This window comes from Cryptotermes secundus, unplaced genomic scaffold (genome assembly GCF_002891405.2).
Source record: "Cryptotermes secundus unplaced genomic scaffold, Csec_1.0 scaffold46, whole genome shotgun sequence".
Classification (NCBI taxonomy): Eukaryota; Metazoa; Arthropoda; class Insecta; order Blattodea; family Kalotermitidae; genus Cryptotermes; species Cryptotermes secundus.
Window position 1 is genome coordinate 1276391 of NW_019726221.1, and position 19858 is coordinate 1296248.

Below are 19858 nucleotides of genomic sequence, written 5' to 3' on the forward strand. Positions count from 1 at the left end.
AGTGGTGGAAATATGTTTTATTCTGAATGTAGCAATAGCGAACAGTTTTACTTTCTATGACAAAGTCAACAAAAATGCATGCATATCATGTCACAACGCACAAATCCAGTATAAGCTTAATAAGTTGGTGAGGGGAATTTTCATCACTTTAAGACAGTGAAGAGAAACAAGTGAAGTTAGCCATGAGGTACACATCATTCAAAACACTTCACAGCCCCCAAAAAGTTGTGCCAAGTGCATGAAAAGAAAGTGAAAACCCCATGGAGGTGTGGGAGTTGTAGCCTACACATGTAAACAATATGGTCTGTTGTTATGCCATGTTAACTGCTTCCTCACTTTATCATCCAATAAAATTGGAAAGAATGTACTCCACAATGTAGTATAAATAATTCCCACTAACATTCTTTTCAGTTTATTAAGCTTATTTGTGATTGGTTTATAAATGACACTTCAGCAAAACACAAAATGTATTACACAGAATGAGCATACGTCATATTTCAACAGCATGACATTACACAACATGGAATTATGATATGATATCTGCAAAACAGTTTACGGGCTACATGGAAACATCCATTAATTGCCTTACATGAAGTAGGCTTTACAGTTGTCCAATATGGGTAAAATTCAAAATGGTTGATTAACATTATTCACAGATCTTTCATTTTAAATAAAACAAATTTTTATTAATAGTTTTTAACATATATATGAAAAAATTAATTTTTGAATTTATGTAAAGTAGGCTTTGTAAATGATTAATATGCCTACAAATGAAAATGACCCATACGTCTCTCATCGAATGTTACCATAATTTAGAAATGGCTTATAATATGAAAGCCTAAAAGGGAAGTGCAAAACTGAAGAAAGTAAATTGTAAAAACAACAACAAAAAATAGCATCTTAGTAACATGCCATATATGTTTCACAGTGAAATAATTTCATGTTTTTCAGATACTGTGATTGTGTACAGCAGCGCTCTCCCATATATATGTCATTCAAATTTAAATATCCCCCCACCACAAAAATGATTTGATAGCACCATTCATTAGTGTTTTAAATAGAATGGGCAAAGGGTTAATACTGTGACATATCTGATACCCACTGAATCTGAAAGAATCTAATGTCTTCAGTCATAAACAAATACAAACTCAAATTGTTTGCATTCATGATGGTGCAAGTAACTTCTCAATTAAACCACATTCCTTTCCTACATAGAGTTCACATATGCTACACATGAACATCATTTTATGGCCGAACATCTCTTCAGCATCCTTCACTGCAAAACATAACCTGTATGAAACAGAAAATGTAAAAATACTAAACTTCTGAGAAGTCATATAACAATGGGGCAAACATGCAGGATCACAAAGTTTTGTCTAACATACTGGTGTGATATGCACAAAAATACTATGATTTATCATGAAAGGAGAACCAGCTAAGGAAGGACACTGATAAAAGGATTTATAAATGCATCATTTCCAAGAACAAAAAGAATGGAGCAACGTGAAATATCCAGCTTTCTATTTAATGTGCTTAGCACTATTTATGGACCTCTTACATGGATACCTTTTTTATACTTCCCACTATTACAATATTGAAATTACGTAAGCCTAGTAATACCAATATTACATCGATGCATTAAGGCTGGTCCCATGGAAAACAACCAGTACCTCCCAATAAAAGATCATCAAGGTGCAGGACCATGTATCTGCAGCACCAAAGTACAGCAGATAATGTTTTCTGAAAGTACACCATCACATAATCATATTGAATTTGAAGGCATGATCTGAGATAGAAGACCTTCCCATATGACATTTGACAGAAAGTGTGACTATCTTCATCTACATAAAAATATTCAATTAAAAAAATTGTAGAAGTAGTACTATTATTAGTAGTGGTGGTGGTGGTGGTGGTGGCGGTGGCGCGCGGCAGTAGTAGTAGTAGCAGTGGTGGTGATGGCGGTGGCGGTGGTGGTGATGGTGGTAACTTGTAGCTACCACCACTGGAAATTCCTCCACATACTTATAATTGGTAAATTATTCTAAAATTATCAGCTTCATGTTACGTACAACCAGTTGTCCACAACACAAACCTAAGGTACCAAGAGGCAATGGTGAATTGTTCACAAACTCTGTAACTGCTCACCCAGCTACTCCAGACATCATTGCACTCCATTGTTACTGCAGACCACTTCAACTAAACCTTGCTTTCTTAGCTTCGGGTGGTCGAAGTTCTTCTTCTTTCAGCTGTAATCCAAGTTCTCTGCAGCGCTTCTCAAAGTAACGACCAAGCCGCACACCAGCTCTGCAAACAATCAATTCCTGTTGTAATAATAAATACTAATGAACTTTAAAACATTTCAAATATTGCATAAATAATTATTCTAATATACACCTTCGCCTTTGAATTTAATCCAGTAACCATTCATGACAAACTTAGCAATACCTGCATATCCTTGTAACTGCACTCCTTAAAAGTTGTCCCTGTGCTTAACTAATTAAGCATTATGCCATGAACGAGTATATGGGGGAGTGGATATAGAGATCCACATTTTCTTGACCTTGTCACTAGCTGAAGGTGAGTGGTCAGCTTCATGCCCCTGCCACTTTACCCCTGGAGGAAGGGCTCCCAGTTCCCACTAAATAGGAGGCTGCGTGGGCCCCAGAGCTGGTCTGGATGACATGGAGAAGAGAAAATTCTTGACCCTATCAGGACTCAAACTCTGAACCCTTGGTCATCCAGCCTGTAGCCAATCACTATACTGACTACAATATCCTGGCTCCTAACTATTAATTTTACATTTAACTTGCATTACGCTCTCATTCTTTCTCTAAGTCACTCAGTTCCTCCATACTTAGACAGTGCTATTTATGTTTTAAATTATGTACGAGGAAGAGTTTAACCCCCAGATTTTCTTAAGATCAGGGAACTGGCATCCTGAAGTACATCTGACTTGGATACACATCTGCTGCATGACCACCCTTCCCTTCATTAAGAAGTTCATATTCAGCTACTGTGTCCTGATCTTAGCACTACAAAATAATTAACTCATTAATCCAGTTTTGGAACTTTTGTGCCATCTATGTGCAATGTTGTTCACTATTCGCATTCCTTTACTGGACACTTGGCTGTGCCATAGCTCAAGTGGTTAGTCACTGACTTCCCACCACAACAGCCTGGGTCTGGTCACATGGGATTTGTGGTGGACAAAGTGGCGCTGGGGCAGGTTTTCTCTGAGTACTTTGGTTTCCCCTGGCAATCTTCATTCCACAGTCACCATCATCTATCATATGGGGCTGGTACAATAGGCCAGTAGTGGCTGCAGTACAAGTGGACTCAGTCTTACCCAAACTAAGAATAAAAAAAAATTATTGGACACTACATGTTTCGGCCTAACTGGCCATCTTCAGATGTACAGGTTGTTATGGTTAAGGATTCTGCTGCTCACTGTAATGCAGTTTTCTTTCTTCCTGTTGAAGTGGCCTCTGGTTATTTTGGTTATGTGGGTTACAATCAGTTTTATTTGGGTGTCCTTGGGTTGCACATGGTAGGTTTTGGTTTGTTGGTCATGGCTGCCTTGAATGTTCTTGCTGGGGTGCATGTGATTGCTTTTCATTCTGTTTGGTTTGTTGGTTGTGGCTGCCTTGAATGATTTTGCAGAGGCAGGAGTTCTCTTGTGTGCTGGTCCCACCCCAGCAAGAACTTTCAAGGCAGCCATGACCAACAAACCAAAACCTACCATGTGCAACCCAAGGACACCCAAATAAAACTGATGGTAACCCACATAACCAAAATAACCACAGGCAACTACAACAGGAGGAAGAAAAAAAAAACGCATTGCAGTGAGCAGCAGAATGCTTAACCATAACAACCTGTACATCTCAAGATGGCCAGTTAGGCTGAAACATTGAAACATGTAGTGTCCAATAAAGGAATACGAAGAAAGAATAGTGACCGACATTGCATATAGACGGCATAAAACTTCCAAAAGTCAGATATATACAGAGCAACAGGATGGAAATATCCGTTACTCAGGCTATGTTCTGCTTATGATCTATAGCATATATGACAAGATTTTTCTTCAAGTACTGAACAATGAAGATTCTCTAGATAATAAATGTGCAAATGGAATACTAATAATTACCAGGGGGCACTCAACTGAATACTGAATACAGTAACTGCTTTATAAGACACAATGGACTTGGGGGAGTGGAGGGCTTACTGTGACTATCTATATAAATAAAAATGTAAATGTTCGTTTGTTCAGGATCCTAAATCTCCGAAAGTTCTTCACCGATTGCTTCGAAATTTTGACACAACGTTGCATTTGAATGCACGCGTTTTTATATACCTATTATACAGATGTCACACCTGTGAAAAACAGAATTGGAATTTGGAATTCAGAAGAGTCACCCCCATGGAAACGCTAGAACAGACCGTTGCATAGGAAGTAACAATAGCGATACTGTATCGAATCTCCACGGTTACGATGAATACACGGAGCGTTCCTACAGAGACAATGCAATAACAATGGGTCGTTGCGTAGGAATCGCGGAATCAACAAAGCAGCATTTCCGCGGTTATGACAAAGGCTCATTTGCATAGCAGCGGCCTAGGGTATAAAAGGGGGTTGAATTCATTTGCCCAGTCAGTCTTGGAACAGCTGCCGTTGAAGAAGGTTGGAACCTAGACGCCAAGAGATACCGAAGTATTAGCTGAGAGATTGTGTAACCAGTGACTCTAATACTGCAAGTGGCGATAATTGTAAAGCGTGCAAGTGAATTACAATAAAGATTCGCTATAATTAATACGGCGTACAGTTATCTGTAGTGTGACATACCCAAACACGCTACATGCATTACTGACTCGTGCAACACGTCACATCCACAACAAATTCGTGCATTATTTGCAATCATATTGACCGCCTGCTCTCCTTCATCTCCAACAGAGTTATGGGAGAAATATAAATTGCACATGACTGAAGATATTTTCCGTCGAATACGCAAGGAAAATTCCAATATGAACATGGATTTCACAGCAGAAATCTGCAACGAAGCGTTGATAATGATTGAAGATTTGTGCTTAGAAATCGTGAACAAAGTTCTCAATCAATTGGAAACGCCATCACTGAATTGATCTGCTGCTGCTTCGTTCAATGTAGAACTGCGTCGTGAACAAAATTACAACACAGGTGATCTTTTGTCATATGTGCAATCAAATATTCCTAAGCTAACACTTGAGCAAAAAGGCATTTACGATCAAATAATGCAAACTGTCAATAATGGGGTTGCAGAATTCTTCTTCTTAGATGCACCAGGAGGAACTGGTAAAACGTTCCTAATTAGATTGATTCTGGCAGCAATTTGATCCCAAAATCACATAGCCTTAGCTCTTGCGTCGTCCTGAATAGCTGCGACATTGCTACCGGGTGGAAGAACTGCTCATTCTGCTTTGAAATTGCCACTGAACATGCAATTCACTGAAACTCCCACGTGCAACATTTCCAAAGGATCAAGCATGGGAAGGGTATTGCAGAAATGCAAACTTATTGTTTGGGATGAATGCACAATGGCGCACAAAAAATTGCTCGAGGCTCTTCATCGATCATTGCAAGATTTGCGTGGAAACATCAGACCATTTGGGAATGCATTAATATTGCTTGCAGGAGATTTCAGGCAAACATTACCTGTAATTCCTCGATCGACACCAGCGGACGAAATAAATACTTGCCTGAAATACTCTACTTTGTGGCGACACGTAAAGACATTAAAATTAACTACAAATATGTGTGTTCAGCTGCAAAACGATTGATCAGCTGAGATATTCTCACATAAATTGCTGGAAATTGGGAACAGAAAGGTGCCGGTTGATCTGACCTCAGGACGAATTTTGTTGCCTCATAACTTCTGCAATTTAGTGATGTCAAAAGAAGAATTGGCTGAAAAAGTATTTCCCAATATTCAAACCAATTATAAGAATCAACGATTGGCTGAGTGAACAAGCTATTCTTGCTGCCAAGAACAAAGACGTCTACGAACTTAACAATATCATTCAGTCTAACATTCACTGCGAGGTAGTCACATACATTTATAATAAATCTGGAAGATCAAGGAACCACAAAATACAATTTTAAAGTTGGTAGGTCCAAATTAATTTTCTGGATACAGCAGTTTCAAAGCCTCAGAAATGTAAAGGCCTGTTGACAGCAAACCATAGCCAGCAGCATTCTCAAGACTTCTCCACCCATTACACTGTCGCTTGTAGTGTGTGAGCTGTCAACTCAAGGGATGACTGGTATTAGGCAAATGGTCGGAGTATAAAACTTACTACAGTTTTCAATTAAGTTTTCTGTTATTTTTTGGCCCATTTTCCTTTACTATTGCTCTTCTATGAAATCATATTCTTAATTAATAATGTTCATAACTCAAATTAAACAAGGACTTCAAACTACTCATAAACATAACATTCTGGCAGTAAATAATAATACATTGTACTGTCATATTTTTTATATAATATGAATAAATTATTCAGAGTGTATTACTAAAAAATTAAAGAACGCTGGATGATTTTGCCTCATAGCTTACTTATATTCTTGAGCATCCACTTGATTATACATCTGACAGTTCTCGAACACCAGGAGAGCATCAGCAATGAACTCACTGTTGTTTCTGTACTCCAACATGTTTAATTTGTACTTCATTTTCCCAAAGTCCATTGGCCTCTTTATAATTAGATGATAATCAGGAACCTGTAACAGAAAAACAGATGTCAGTGCTACAGCAATCTATTAATGTTGTGACATACTTCAACTGGGTAATCTAAAAGAAGTCAGAGTTTTCAGAAGAACATGAGTATGCAGCAATTCAAAAATCACAAGGCCCTAGTTTACTTCCTGAGGGTGTGATGTTATGCAGTCAGTACTGAGTATCAATTATTCCATCTACACAACTATATTAATAACCTTATCTTACAGCATTATGACATAAACAATAGTATTAAATTGTGTTCTTTTGGATTGCAGTTCACTTAGTACTGACACCATGTAATCTAGTAAGTGGTTACATAACACCTCCATCTTCATGGCAGAAGTGATTTACAGATTGTGTAATGTTGCCTCTATACAGATATTACCTACATAAGATCAAGTATCCACAGTGATGAAGATCTAGATTTGGTTTCCACCCTAAACATGGAGGCAGCAATTTCCTCCCAAATGTTGGTAACCACCTGTCAAATTACAAGGTGTGACAATTTATATCCCGGAATGGCCTTGTGAAAGCAAAATTTGCTCACCTGTGCACTAGTGGCTGCTGTCGTCTTCAAAATACTCTCCTTTTGAAGCTATGCACTTCGTGAGATGAGGGTGCCACTGCCAGAAAGTCTCTAAAACCATTTTCCAAAATACCTTGCAGTAACATTGTCATATTGTAATATTGTCAGGAATGTCAGCAAATCTTTATTCCTCCATGGCATTTTTTAATTTTGGTAAGAGCCAAAAATCACAGGGGGCTAAGTCACATGAATAAGGTGGACAGTCCATTTCTGTAATGGATTTCTTAGCCACAAACTCGCGAAATATTAACGCATCAATTGCAAGGGTACTGTCATGTTAGAGAATCCACTTGTCAGGCCAGAGTTCAGGTACTTTCCTCAGAACAGATTCCTGTAACCTTGTTATCACTTCCAAATAACACTCCTGATTCACCGTCTGTCCTTGTGCAATGAATTCATAGCGAACTGTCCCCTTGTGCTCAAAGAAACACACAAGCATAGTCTTCAACTGCAAGTGGTACACACATGCTTTATCGGCTGAGCTGAATTCTGTTTTTTCCACTGCATGCTCTGGCATTTTGTTTCCAGGTTGTATTGAAAACACCACGTTTCATCACCAGTAATAACCCTATGAAACATCTCTGCACTGTGTAAAAGATCAAATGAAATGTGAAGCTGACATTGTTTCTGGTCATCTGTCAAGATTTGAGGCACCATCTTTGTGGAAATTTTTCTCATTCCCAGATCATCCATAGTAATCTGCCGCAATGTTTCCTTATTCATATTCAATTCTTCTGCTATTAGTCTCACATTTAATCTTCGATCTGAGCACATCAAGGTCATTACACATTTGCATCTGTCCTTTGCATTTTTTGCTGCCCATTTCTTCAACCCCCTATGCCATTAAAAACACTTGATTTCTTCATAGCATATTCACCTTAAGCCACAATTAGTAGGGCTATCATTTCACTAGCATTTTTGCCAATCTTCACACAAAACTTGATATTCATCAATTGCTCCAGATTCATGTTACTCAGTTTTCTGCCAATAGTATACCACGGACACGTACTACTTCCTCTCCTGCTTGGAACAAATGACTCATTTGATCTGTGGCTCATATAAATGCAAGTTGGAACATGTCCAAATGTGCTTCGGTACATGAGTATGCCTGAGACAACACCCCAGCGACATGCTGCGGCCATTCTGGGAATTGTCACACTTTGTACACAGCGTCATAACCCACAATATCACAATCTTAATCTTAATCTTAAACAATGTGAAAACCCTAAGTCTCATGACATTGTTAATAGGTACACTAATATTTTAAGCAAGGAATCATGAAAATTATTGTGACATGACGCGTCCATTGCTAGACAATGGCTCAGTAGTCACGTTGCTGCTATAGTAAGAGCAGTAAACGTATCACTGTCTGGGTGACAAACACATTCAAGCAACAATGCATACATAACAGACTGTTACCACAGAAATGAAAACCAGAACCCTTGAACAACATTTCTTCTAGATTGTCTGACTGTCATATATAACAGAACAGAACTGAACAGAGGCGAACAGAGCATAGCTGAGAGCAGAAGAAACCAGCAGAGCTAAGAACTAAGGAAGAAACAGCAAAGACATGCCAACAAGAATAGCAGTGGAAGAGAGAATATCAGTTGAATACAGAATAGCAGAGTGATGATGAAATTGAAGAGACGACAAACTAATCAGGTTGCGTCGTGTGTATGATGTTATTTTTGAGTAATTGTAATCACCCTATCCAATAAAATGCTTCATCTAATCCAGAACCCATTAATTACTTGTTGCATTACCAGGATACGTGACATAATAACAGATTGCACTGCTCACGAACAGTACTCAGCTCTCTTCTCACCCATCACTGAATTGAACTGAAAACTGACTGAATACTTTGACTCAGAGACTTGTTAACAGACTACAATGATTAACTGAAAACCGACTACTATTCTAACTCACAGACTCATTAACAGACCATAATGATTAACTTGGCACTGACTGACTTGTGACTCACAACACACAATACTTCATTTCTGCTTCTGTAGTGTACTGTACTGCATTTGCTCTGAACAGTAATAAATGGAACATCAATGCAGCTAAGGAGAAAAGTGGGGGGAGTCAGACACAACTTGTTCAGGAACAATTATTTTTCATCATCTCAGTTCATCTTAGACCTAACATTTTGAGCTAAATCCTTGAAAGTGAGAATGGGGACATTAAATATAAGGTAAATGGAAGCATGGGGAGTGCTGTTTGTTAGATAGACTAGCGGGACATAAATCTTTCTCACCAACAAGCAAAATCCCTGCAGCAGGTCAATATGTGAGAGAAGGAAACGCACCAAAATCTCTGTACAATATCTGTTTTGTGTATTTTGTTGATACTGTCACATGTTATAGTACATGACCAGTTGGTTGAGGGGCTATGCTACAAGCTGGAAGGTCACGAGTTCAAGTCCCGATGAGGTCACTGGATTTTTTTCAATTGACCTAATCCTTCCAGCCACACTATGGCCCTGGGGTTGACTCAGCCTCTAACACAAATGAGTGCCAGGAATTAATTAAATAATTTTCCTGGGGAGTAAAGCACGGCCGGCGCGTAAGACTGACAACCTTACTGCCATCTTTGAGAAGATTGTCTAGATAATGTGGGACCCTCAACATCTCACAAACCTATGGGTCAGTTTCTATTTTGGCCAGCATGGCTTTCAGGAATTCCATGTTTTCCATTTTTTTTTTTCCAAATGCCACTGTAAAGTAAATCTTCCGTCCAACAAACACTTCAATCCGATCCATTCCCAGTTCTGACACCAGTTGCCACGTGTATCAGTGACTAAAGACAGGGTTTGGATTGGTAATTGGATTTATTGACCACTTACAGGTAGTAACTACAAATAATTATAACACTTAGGGATTACTATTATTATAATACAGATCATGCACAGAAATCACAGCCTCGGTAATACTGCTTGGCACAGACCACATATAAAACATTTCCACTGTATTGTTGCATGCTGGACTGTGTTTAAGGAGCCATTGCTCAGCGATGCGTTAATCAAATCTGTTTCAAAATTATGATAAATAGCTACACTTGGTTTGGAGACCAGCTAACATAACTGAGGTAGGGGCAAGGAAAAACAATCTAAAAGGATTTATCACCTGTGCGCGTGGAACTGGGCGGAGGAAGGGCCATGAGTCCTTATGATGCATGATGTCAGTAAGCAGATCTTGCAGTACAGCATTATTGAGTGGAAGATCCAAGTCCACTTCAAGAGAGCGACGTCCACTTCGTCTTGTGGGCTGTAGATCAGTGTCACTTTGCACGCTACTCGTATCTGTAGAGACATAAAAACTGTGCTTAGCATCCCTCTTTTACAGGGGATGAAATTAATTCAAAATTTTGATATGATTAACATTAAGTGGCACACAACAAGGAACTCTCCACCCTACTCTGGTAAGTGTAAATATGTAGCAGTGTGAATTTACCTGCGTCTTACAATGCCCTTACACAAGCTTGTTATGTTAAATACACCAACAGTTACAATAATTCTACCACCAGCAGTTAAGAGCACACATACTGAAAAAAGTAAAATTAATTTTAGAAACTTAAAGCAAGATGTTAAAAGTTACAGTTCAAAGGCCAAAGAAAGGGTGAACACAATTTTAACACTAATTATGGTTTCTGTGGTGACATTCAGCTTTCAGTGAATTTCACTACATGTAAAGCAGTGTGAAAGCCATCATTTTCAATCTCACAGAATCTAAACTGAATCTGCGTATAAAGAGCACTATCTTAGGGCTGTCATACCATGCAGTCCAACATAAGGACATTGAACTTCGGGTGAATGTACTACCTCCATCTTCAGGGTCAAAAAGTAAGCCAAGCAAGAAGCTGGTGGAGAGCAGAGCAGAAGGGAACTCACAGCCTGTATCACATCCTGGTGGCCATGATTAATGGTGGGTGACTACAGATGAGGTTATTGGATTTAATGACCACTTACAGGTCATACTACAAACAACTATAACACTTATGCTATTTCCACACTTTATAGTTCACTGCTACACACACTAGTGTCCTGAGTTTCCACTACCAGTTTCCTGGTAATGGATTTTAACACAAGAACTATAACAGTCTCACTGAATTACATACTCCAAATATCACTGTACTACAACACATGTAAAGTCTTCTCTTCACAGCCAACAGCAAAATGAACACCAAATGCCAAAGTCAAGGTCAAAGTTACTTTATGGCTGGTGGTTTACCACCCACCAGTTCATCTTGGCATCAAGCCCCTTGAGACCCACAACTAGAGATTTTTTCCAACTGAACCCTTGTGATCATAGTCCCTAGGTAACACCTTCTCTGATGAGAAGATGGGTTTCTCTTATGAATATGTTTGGCAACAAAGTTGAAGACACACTGTGACTGATGGTCGGTCAGTCGGTCTGTCGGTCGGCCAGTCAGTCTTGGTGCCAAACCCCACCTTGGGCTAATTACCAGATATTAGTTCCTGTTTGACAGTTACTGTCCCATCCTTGTGGGGCGCCCTTTCTGACGAGAGGACAGATCTGTTGTTTGACAGAGTCACAGTCAGCAATAACAAGTCAGTTGTCAGTATGTGCAATATATTTACATTTTTCATGTTATACACATGTATACAAAATATACACTAGGCCTCTGTCAGTCCAGGTTCAGTACAGCAGATCATGCCCTATCTTCAGTAACTCCCACTATAACGGCAGCATCGTTCCCAACAATTCCTTTACTGTTGCTTGCATATCCAATGCCCACTATTCCAGTCTTCAGGCATCATGTCACAGTATTCCTCATAGGCACCACTGTGAGAATTTCACATATACAACATAATTTGTATGCATAGGCACAGTGGGTCAAATCTGATACACAAGATTCACACTTTATAGACATTCCTAACACAATCATTTTTGCATTCAGGAGACCTGGTAGACAGTATGGGATAACAGTGACAAAGCCTACATTTAATTACAGATGAGATTAAATCATTTGTATACAACATATTAATAATAATAGGGATAGCGCACAATGTGCAAGTTTAGTCTTTACAGAATTGAGTTAACGATGTGGGTGTTTTGGCACACGCTAGCACATGGTATCATTCACACTTGTTTCCACACAATTTGCATACACACTGTTCTCCTATAACGTGATTTTGCACACTGCATATCCTGTGGTGGAAGCCATGAACAGCAGATCACGTCATCAGATGTCTAAGGGTGTAGTTTGCATGCATCCACATTTAACTAAGATTAAAATAAATCTTGCGACATATAAAAAATTCTAAAACAACAGCCAGTCTTAATAATGTTACAATACTCTGTAATTATTGCATTACTTTCCTAATGTACAGTAAAATCTTTCGGCACTTTGAACATGATTTGAAGCACAACACATGGCCACTATAAGGGCTACGTTACTATCTCCTTGTAGAAAGCATCCTGAATTGGTACATAATTAAAACTGATACTGCAAGAAAATTAATGATATCATTCCACACAAATAGCATTATGCATCTTTTCATTTATTTCAACTGCAAACAGACCATATCTGACTTCACCTAAACTTCAATTTTATATTACACCGAGATCTGCAATAAGAATAAGGATATGGTCATATTTACTAACTTTATGGAGCAGTCTCTGTGAGAAACTAGTAGTCACTCAGGTAGTCATGAAAATCCCCGCCTTTCATGGTATCTGAAGGTTCATGATTATGTTCACAAGAGTCTGGCATTGAATCCTAACCTCAGACAGGTAAATCAAATCTACTGGGATCTATCCATGCACAGGGTTTGAAAGTTCAACAAGGCAAAGAAAATTAATGGTGAAATTTACATGATGAAAGTTATCAGTTTCACTAGGCAGATATTCTAAAGAGCTGTACATTGTCTGGTATAACATAGGACATGTCTTATTCACTGGCAAAAAAAGAAAAAAAAAAAAAGTTGTGTGTGTTATGCACATTCATTGCTCTGAATGTTAACATTCTAAATCCAAATTTTTCCCATGAATGAACAAAGCAATGGAATGAGCTGATGAGCATAAGAACATACAGTAACACCCATTCATTGCAGCCACATTCCTGTACTGTGAGGTGTGAGTTCATTCATAAAACTTTCTATTATACATAACTTGACTTGGTATATGAAAAATCCATCTTAAGCACAAATGTTAGCTTCTGCTGTAATATGGTCTCCGGAGATTGGTATTACACCACAGCCTCTGTGTAGTGTAAATTTATGTAATTTCAAAATCCATTCCAATCTCAATACATAGCCAACCCTGGAGTCCCCCCTTCCCCAATTGTGAACAGAAGTTATCTACAGTTTCACGACACCTTAATGTGCTCTGCAAGGCATGAAATAACTGCTGTCACTAACATTACAAGTGTCTAACTGAATTTCATCGTTTAATTCGGAGTGAAAGAAATTCAATACTACTATAACCAGCCAAATCAACAAAACCTCCTGCTTGGGAGGCAGATGCTGAGGTGTAGATGGGTAATTCTGATGGATTAGTATTTCAAGGTAGACTACAATAATTATGAGAGTGGCTAGGCTAGGTAACTCAGCTTGTAAGGATTAAAACTAACAAAGCCATCAGCACCAGGATCTACTCCAACCAGCTGGACCCCTCTCAACCTGATTTACAATGACCAAAATTGCCTTATGCTCACATTTATGGCTCCAAACTCCATAAAAGAATTCCAAGCTCTGACACACATACTCACATACTTTGAGTCAATTAATAAAACAAACAAATTTAAACAAAATATTAAACATGCTTATAATTCTAGGCAACTACTCTACTAAAATGTGACTTACAATTTAGATACTGGTACCCTCTAATACAAAAATATGAATTATGTTCTACATTCTTTAAGCAATGAACTACATTTCACATTCAGTAAAAATCTGAAGTGTCTTTGAAATTAACTTACAACTTATATTTCCCTTTTGTACTTTCCTCATGCAAATAATAGAAATTGTAATAAAAATCTTCTCAGTTGCTAGTTGCTGACAATCTGGAGTCAAAATCTAATGTTTCGGACACCTTATCTGTTTCCATCATCAAGGATGGATATATTGGATAGACTTTGTTCATGTATATACATTATCCGGGCTCCACATTCCAGGTCCACCAATGACCTTTGAAGGATAGCCAGTGAAGTTAACTGTACACGTACATCCATATCACTGTTATGTAATCTGGAGAGTCAGATGAGAGTGACACATCTGGTGGCTCAATGTCTGCTGCTACACTCCTGTTGTACGTAGACTCATTTGAACCAGAATTATGTCTGTATATTGCTTAACCTGTTGGATCATTATTTGCTTATGGGTATTAGTAGGTTCTTCATAAGGAGGAATAAGAAAAAAACACATGTGGATGAAATTATAACTGGATGAAAATAAAAGTACCAGATATACAGGATTCACTCAAATGGAAACTATGTGAAGCTGTTTCCAAAATTTAATCAACAGGTGAAGGAGTGGAAGAGAAATGTAATGTACAACATAACTAGATATCCAGACCACACACAGAATATTATTGATAAAAGGAGGCAACTGAAGATTAAAATGAGTGGAATGTACAATATCTGTAAACAGAAGTAGGTGGAAAAAGAATACGCATCTCTGATATAATCTTTTTTGCTCAGAATTACCCCAGATATATCCTCCAGAAGTCATGAAACACCTCTGTAATAGAGACAGTATGTAATACAAGCCAGCGATTTTGCTACAGACCATGCACATAACACAGTAAAACACAAGACACAGATACCCAGGTCCAACCACATGTGTAAAAACATACACACAAAATACCACAAAACTCAACATACTGTTATCAATACAAGTTTCACACATAACACTCAGGAATCATACATCAAATTTCTCTTGATAACATGTGGTACACTCTAAGAAGAAATTTCTGGTTTCACTATAAGGCAAGCAAACTAGGAAGAAATTAAAATTAAGTATACTGACACAACAAAACCTGTACTTTTCACTCTCAAAGAACTAACCAAAGCAAATTTAAGGTAGAAATAAAGAAACTCCTTTTAAAGACAACTCACAACACTTACTATGCCAGTAAGCTGTTTCTGCTGATCCCACAATTTAAGACTGTAAGAGGGAGGTAAACGATCTTGTACTGCACGCTGTTTATCTACAGTTCATCCCCAACTTCTCTAGCAAAAAACAGTTTTGTTTCGTTGTTTAGAAAAATGCCCATTCAAATCATAACTCATGGCCCAGGTTTTCTCACAGTACTTTGATCTCCCTTACTAGTTCTCATTCCACTAACTGCTCTATATTTGCTGTCATCCCATCATCAATACTATATAGCCTCAATACTGACAGCATCATTAAATAACTTTAAAAAAATTTGTTCTATTTCCACACAATTATGTTTAGTGTTGACAGGGGAAGTTATATTCAAGATGCTAATAGGGCAGAAATCCTCATGTTAAGTCAGCTTACCTCATGTTAAAACTCAGCTTTTTTCAGACCACAAAATTCAAGTCAGCTGCAAATACAAATTCCATACAGAAAACAGTGTAAGTGGACATCACAAACAATCATTCTACTCATCACTATTACTTCCACCAAGAAGTCATGTTGTATTTGTAATGGGTCAGCACCAATCGAGTCAAACAGAGCATTCATTCAGTAACAGAACACACAGCTGGGAAAAGACACTTAAATGATTAAAACTTGTATTTAATATTTTTAAACATTGTATTATTTGTACTGAAGTATCACAATCAGGTTGACACATTCATACAGACCTCAGTGTTTAAAGCAGTTGTCAAAGCTACTGAGATCACTATCTGACAAAGATAGGGACCAGCTCTATCGATTGGGCCCAACTGAGTAGGCTTTACCTGAAGATGGGGACAGAATTCAGTATCTGAAATGTTGTTCTTAAATAGAAACAGAATGATGGATAATGTCCAGAAACATAATACTTGTGTCTTAATTCTCTTGTTCATAAAATTTGTGTATTCCACACCAAGAATGCTTTGTATCAAAGCTGCTAAACTATGTACATGCACATCCACCAATGCATGCATGGATACACACTCCCTTCAGCAAAATGGCACTGTAATTATTCTTTTAAGCCTGGACACATACCCCAAACAATACCATTGAAAGACATATAAGCAGGCTGTACATCAACACATTATACCATCTGCTCAGATTATCTCTGTTTAGCATGAATAATAAAATAATACTAAGCATGAACAATTATTTTATTCTAATCACTATACCACCAATTGACCAAAAAACTACCAAGCATGAATTAAAATGATTTACTGATGGAAATCATTTTTAAAAGAATACCAATCTCGCATGTACACAATTATTTTGCAGACACAAAAGCAGCAATCATTCACCACTTTGTGAGAAATTAAAGCAGCAGACAGTTTTTAAAGTCCACACAAGCCAACACTACTGGCACCTTTCATCTTGGTGAGTTTAAGAGGAGTGTGAGACAAACATTCGTGCCCGTTATAAGCTGCAGGATTTATCACATGCAAGCACAAAGAACAAGATAGAGGGACAAGTGCGTCTAGTAGCTTCACGAATACATCCAACAGAGAAATGGCATTTGCAGACTGTTTAAATGCTCAATATACAAAAATACGAACACACCATCCCAGGAATTACTCCGCAGACGTTTGGCAAACACGGAGATCTTAGCCACAGCTGCAGCGGCACTACAGCGGCGCAGCTTAATTGTCAGTTGCCTTGTGATGTCAGCCCCTCCATCTGCAGACCAATCAGAGGCCTTACAGATCTACTGACTACCAAATACTCAAAATGTATCACATTCAGTACTGGGAAATCATACAAAATACAAGTGTGTTGTTATGTCTTGGGCATAATGCACAAAATATATGGTGCTGAATTTCATGTTCATTTTACCATTATTAAGTATTAAGTACGAATCTACATTTATATTAGCTTTATCCTATACATATACATGTAGATATCTGGGTTACCTTCTGTTGATATTTTGATAGGCCTCTGCTCTAGAGTGCATTGTCCCATCTAGTTAACAAACACATTTTCATTTTCAGAAGAGCGTGTTTATAGAGAACCAAATGTAGTTCAGAATGGAAACCGCAAAATATATGGTGTAATCCCAACGTAGTATTCTTGCATGGTAAATATTTCTTTGGTCCCAGCCAAAGTCCAATATACATATATACTGTACATATTGTATTTTTTCCCATAACAGTAAAAGTAAAAATAAAGCTATCCCTGTAACAGGCCGTGAAGGCCCATAGTGTTGTGAGACGTTGAGGGTCCCACATTATCCAGACGATCGGCTCACAGATGGCGGTAAGTTTGTCAGCCTTACGTGCCAGTCGCGCTTTACTCCCCAGGAAAATTATTTAATTAATTCCTGATACTCATTTCTGTCAGAGGCTGAGTCGACCCTGGCTGGAAGGATTAGGTCAACTGAAAAAAATTCAATGACCTCATCGGGAGTTGAATCCGCGACGTTCCGGCTTGTAGCATAGTGCCTCAACCAACTATGCTACCGCGTGCCCCCATTTTTTTTTTATTTTCTTCCCCATACTAAGTGCGTTTTGATTCTGTAGATAACACACATTTACAGTAAGAAATCTCAACCTTCCAGAACTCTAACCATGATTTAGTGTAATTATGACTGAAACAATAATCATTATTCACATTTCTTCTCTACCAGAAATTCTTACCTTACAATAAGCTTTAAATTAAGTTAAATAAGAAACACGCATAGACAGAACTCTCCCAGTTGCATCACAGTTGCTGTGATTCTCGAATGAGATTCTTTCAAAGTTTATCACATTACTGCTACAGGAATTCATTTGAAATCATTATGTAATGTTACTTATTTGTAGAAAAATAGTTACTTAACCAATCATGTAAAGAAATTGTTTTATAATAATTTTATCCAGGAAGTCTCATAAGAAGGTAAACAATTTCTTCAAGCAATTTTGCATAGTTGCCATTCAGTGAAAACTTCGATATAGTGTTAACAAAATCTATTTCCCCCAAAATTCATTTAGTAGGGATTTCACTGTTATTTACACTAATACTCATAAAATAAAGTGGCTGGACTTCTGTACCAAAAGACCCAGGTTTGAGTATGGCTGGATCTCATACAGATTTTTCTGCATATATATACATGCCATTCCTCATCCTTGACGAAGACAAAAGTTTGCGAATGTGAGCAACATAGATTCCCATTTTGGCTTGGAGCCCATATTACAACACAAATTCCTAGCCCTCTTTACCATTTTCATCTACTACTATGGGTAGCAAAGTCCATCTTATATCTTAATTTAGAAATGCACTCCATCTAGATGGGCAGAGACTAGAGGACCTATACATCTGTAACTGGGGAAATTAGCCACAATGCTCATAAAAAACTAAACTAAAAGTTATGGTAAAATTTTCATTTTCTTCTTTTCTAAAATATGCAAAATGTTGCGGCGTGACGGGAGGGCGTGGAGGTACCTCCACCGCTTCCGCCACCGTACCTCTCTCTCTCTCTCTAGCTGCCGCTACACTTATCTCCTGCCGGGATGACGGAGGACGAGGAAATATCCCTCTCCGTCACCCTGATTAGTAGGCTGCCACCATCTTGTTATTTCAAGAAATCTCGTACTTATCTTAGCTTGCATTACTGTCTGGGGTAACCATAAATCGCCGAAGCTTTGGGACGTCCTGGAGTCGGAGGAAGAGGATAACACTCGTGGATACGTGAGGTTGAATGAAACTCGTCACATTCCTAGCCTATTCTATTTACCTACGTCTTTAAATACACTATATACACCGTGCCGACGTTTGTCGGTTCGACTTACATTAAAATAATCTTGCAGTGTCTCATCATGTCCACCACCTATCACCCTGCTGTCGGTATTCTATGCTTGGAATCACTGAATGACCTAGCCCATCTGATTAGCCTATCTCTCCCGGGTTACACTTTACACTTTACACTTTGCACTTAATGATCATGGCTATATGAAATGGTTCCACTTACTTGAGCTGAAGATGAGAAGGCTTGTCATCACGATCCAGCGTCCACTCATGGCCACAATTGAGGTACTAATGTAATAATGACATTAATAAGAATAGATCCGACTAGAATCGAATCGAATAGCCAAAAAAAGCTAAGAAGCTAAAAAGCTAAAAAGAGCCCCTAAAATGGGTCGTCTCGGGTTTTTATAACCTCTGCTATGCTGACTCGTTGTCTTCCGGGTATAGGGGTCCTCCTACCCTGACGTGATTTTGGGTCGGTGTAGCTTGATTATTGGTTGTCAATCGAGAAGGGGTTGACTCTTTTGGTAAGCCGCCTCCTCCTACTCAGCATTTTTCGTCTGCCTTAGTGCTTATGACACATTTCATATAGCCCTTCCGTATTGTCAGCGGTTCCCGCTGTCGTGTTAACATTCTGATTAGTCAGGAATTTCTTTTACTTCCTTGTAAACCCAGCTCTCCGGTTCATGTCCTTATTACTGT

General features: G+C 38.4%; 1 protein-coding gene across 2 annotated transcripts in view; it reads right to left on the minus strand.

Annotated features, from left to right (window-relative positions):
* The window catches only part of LOC111863868 (bromodomain adjacent to zinc finger domain protein 1A), an 81114-nt gene continuing 61256 nt past the window's right edge, over window positions 1–19858 (minus strand). Inside the window, exons 22-26 of one of the 2 annotated variants that reach the window (XM_023850638.2) lie at window positions 16997–17113; window positions 10461–10636; window positions 6585–6748; window positions 2146–2304; window positions 1–1290 (exon numbers count right to left, since the gene is read on the minus strand). In XM_023850638.2, coding sequence (XP_023706406.1) covers window positions 2193–2304; window positions 6585–6748; window positions 10461–10636; window positions 16997–17113 — 569 coding nt within the window. In that variant the 3' untranslated portion in view covers window positions 1–1290; window positions 2146–2192. Of the gene's footprint in view, window positions 1291–1907; window positions 2305–6584; window positions 6749–10460; window positions 10637–16996; window positions 17114–19858 lie in introns of those variants that run through there. The other variant, XM_023850640.2, reaches the window with a different exon arrangement.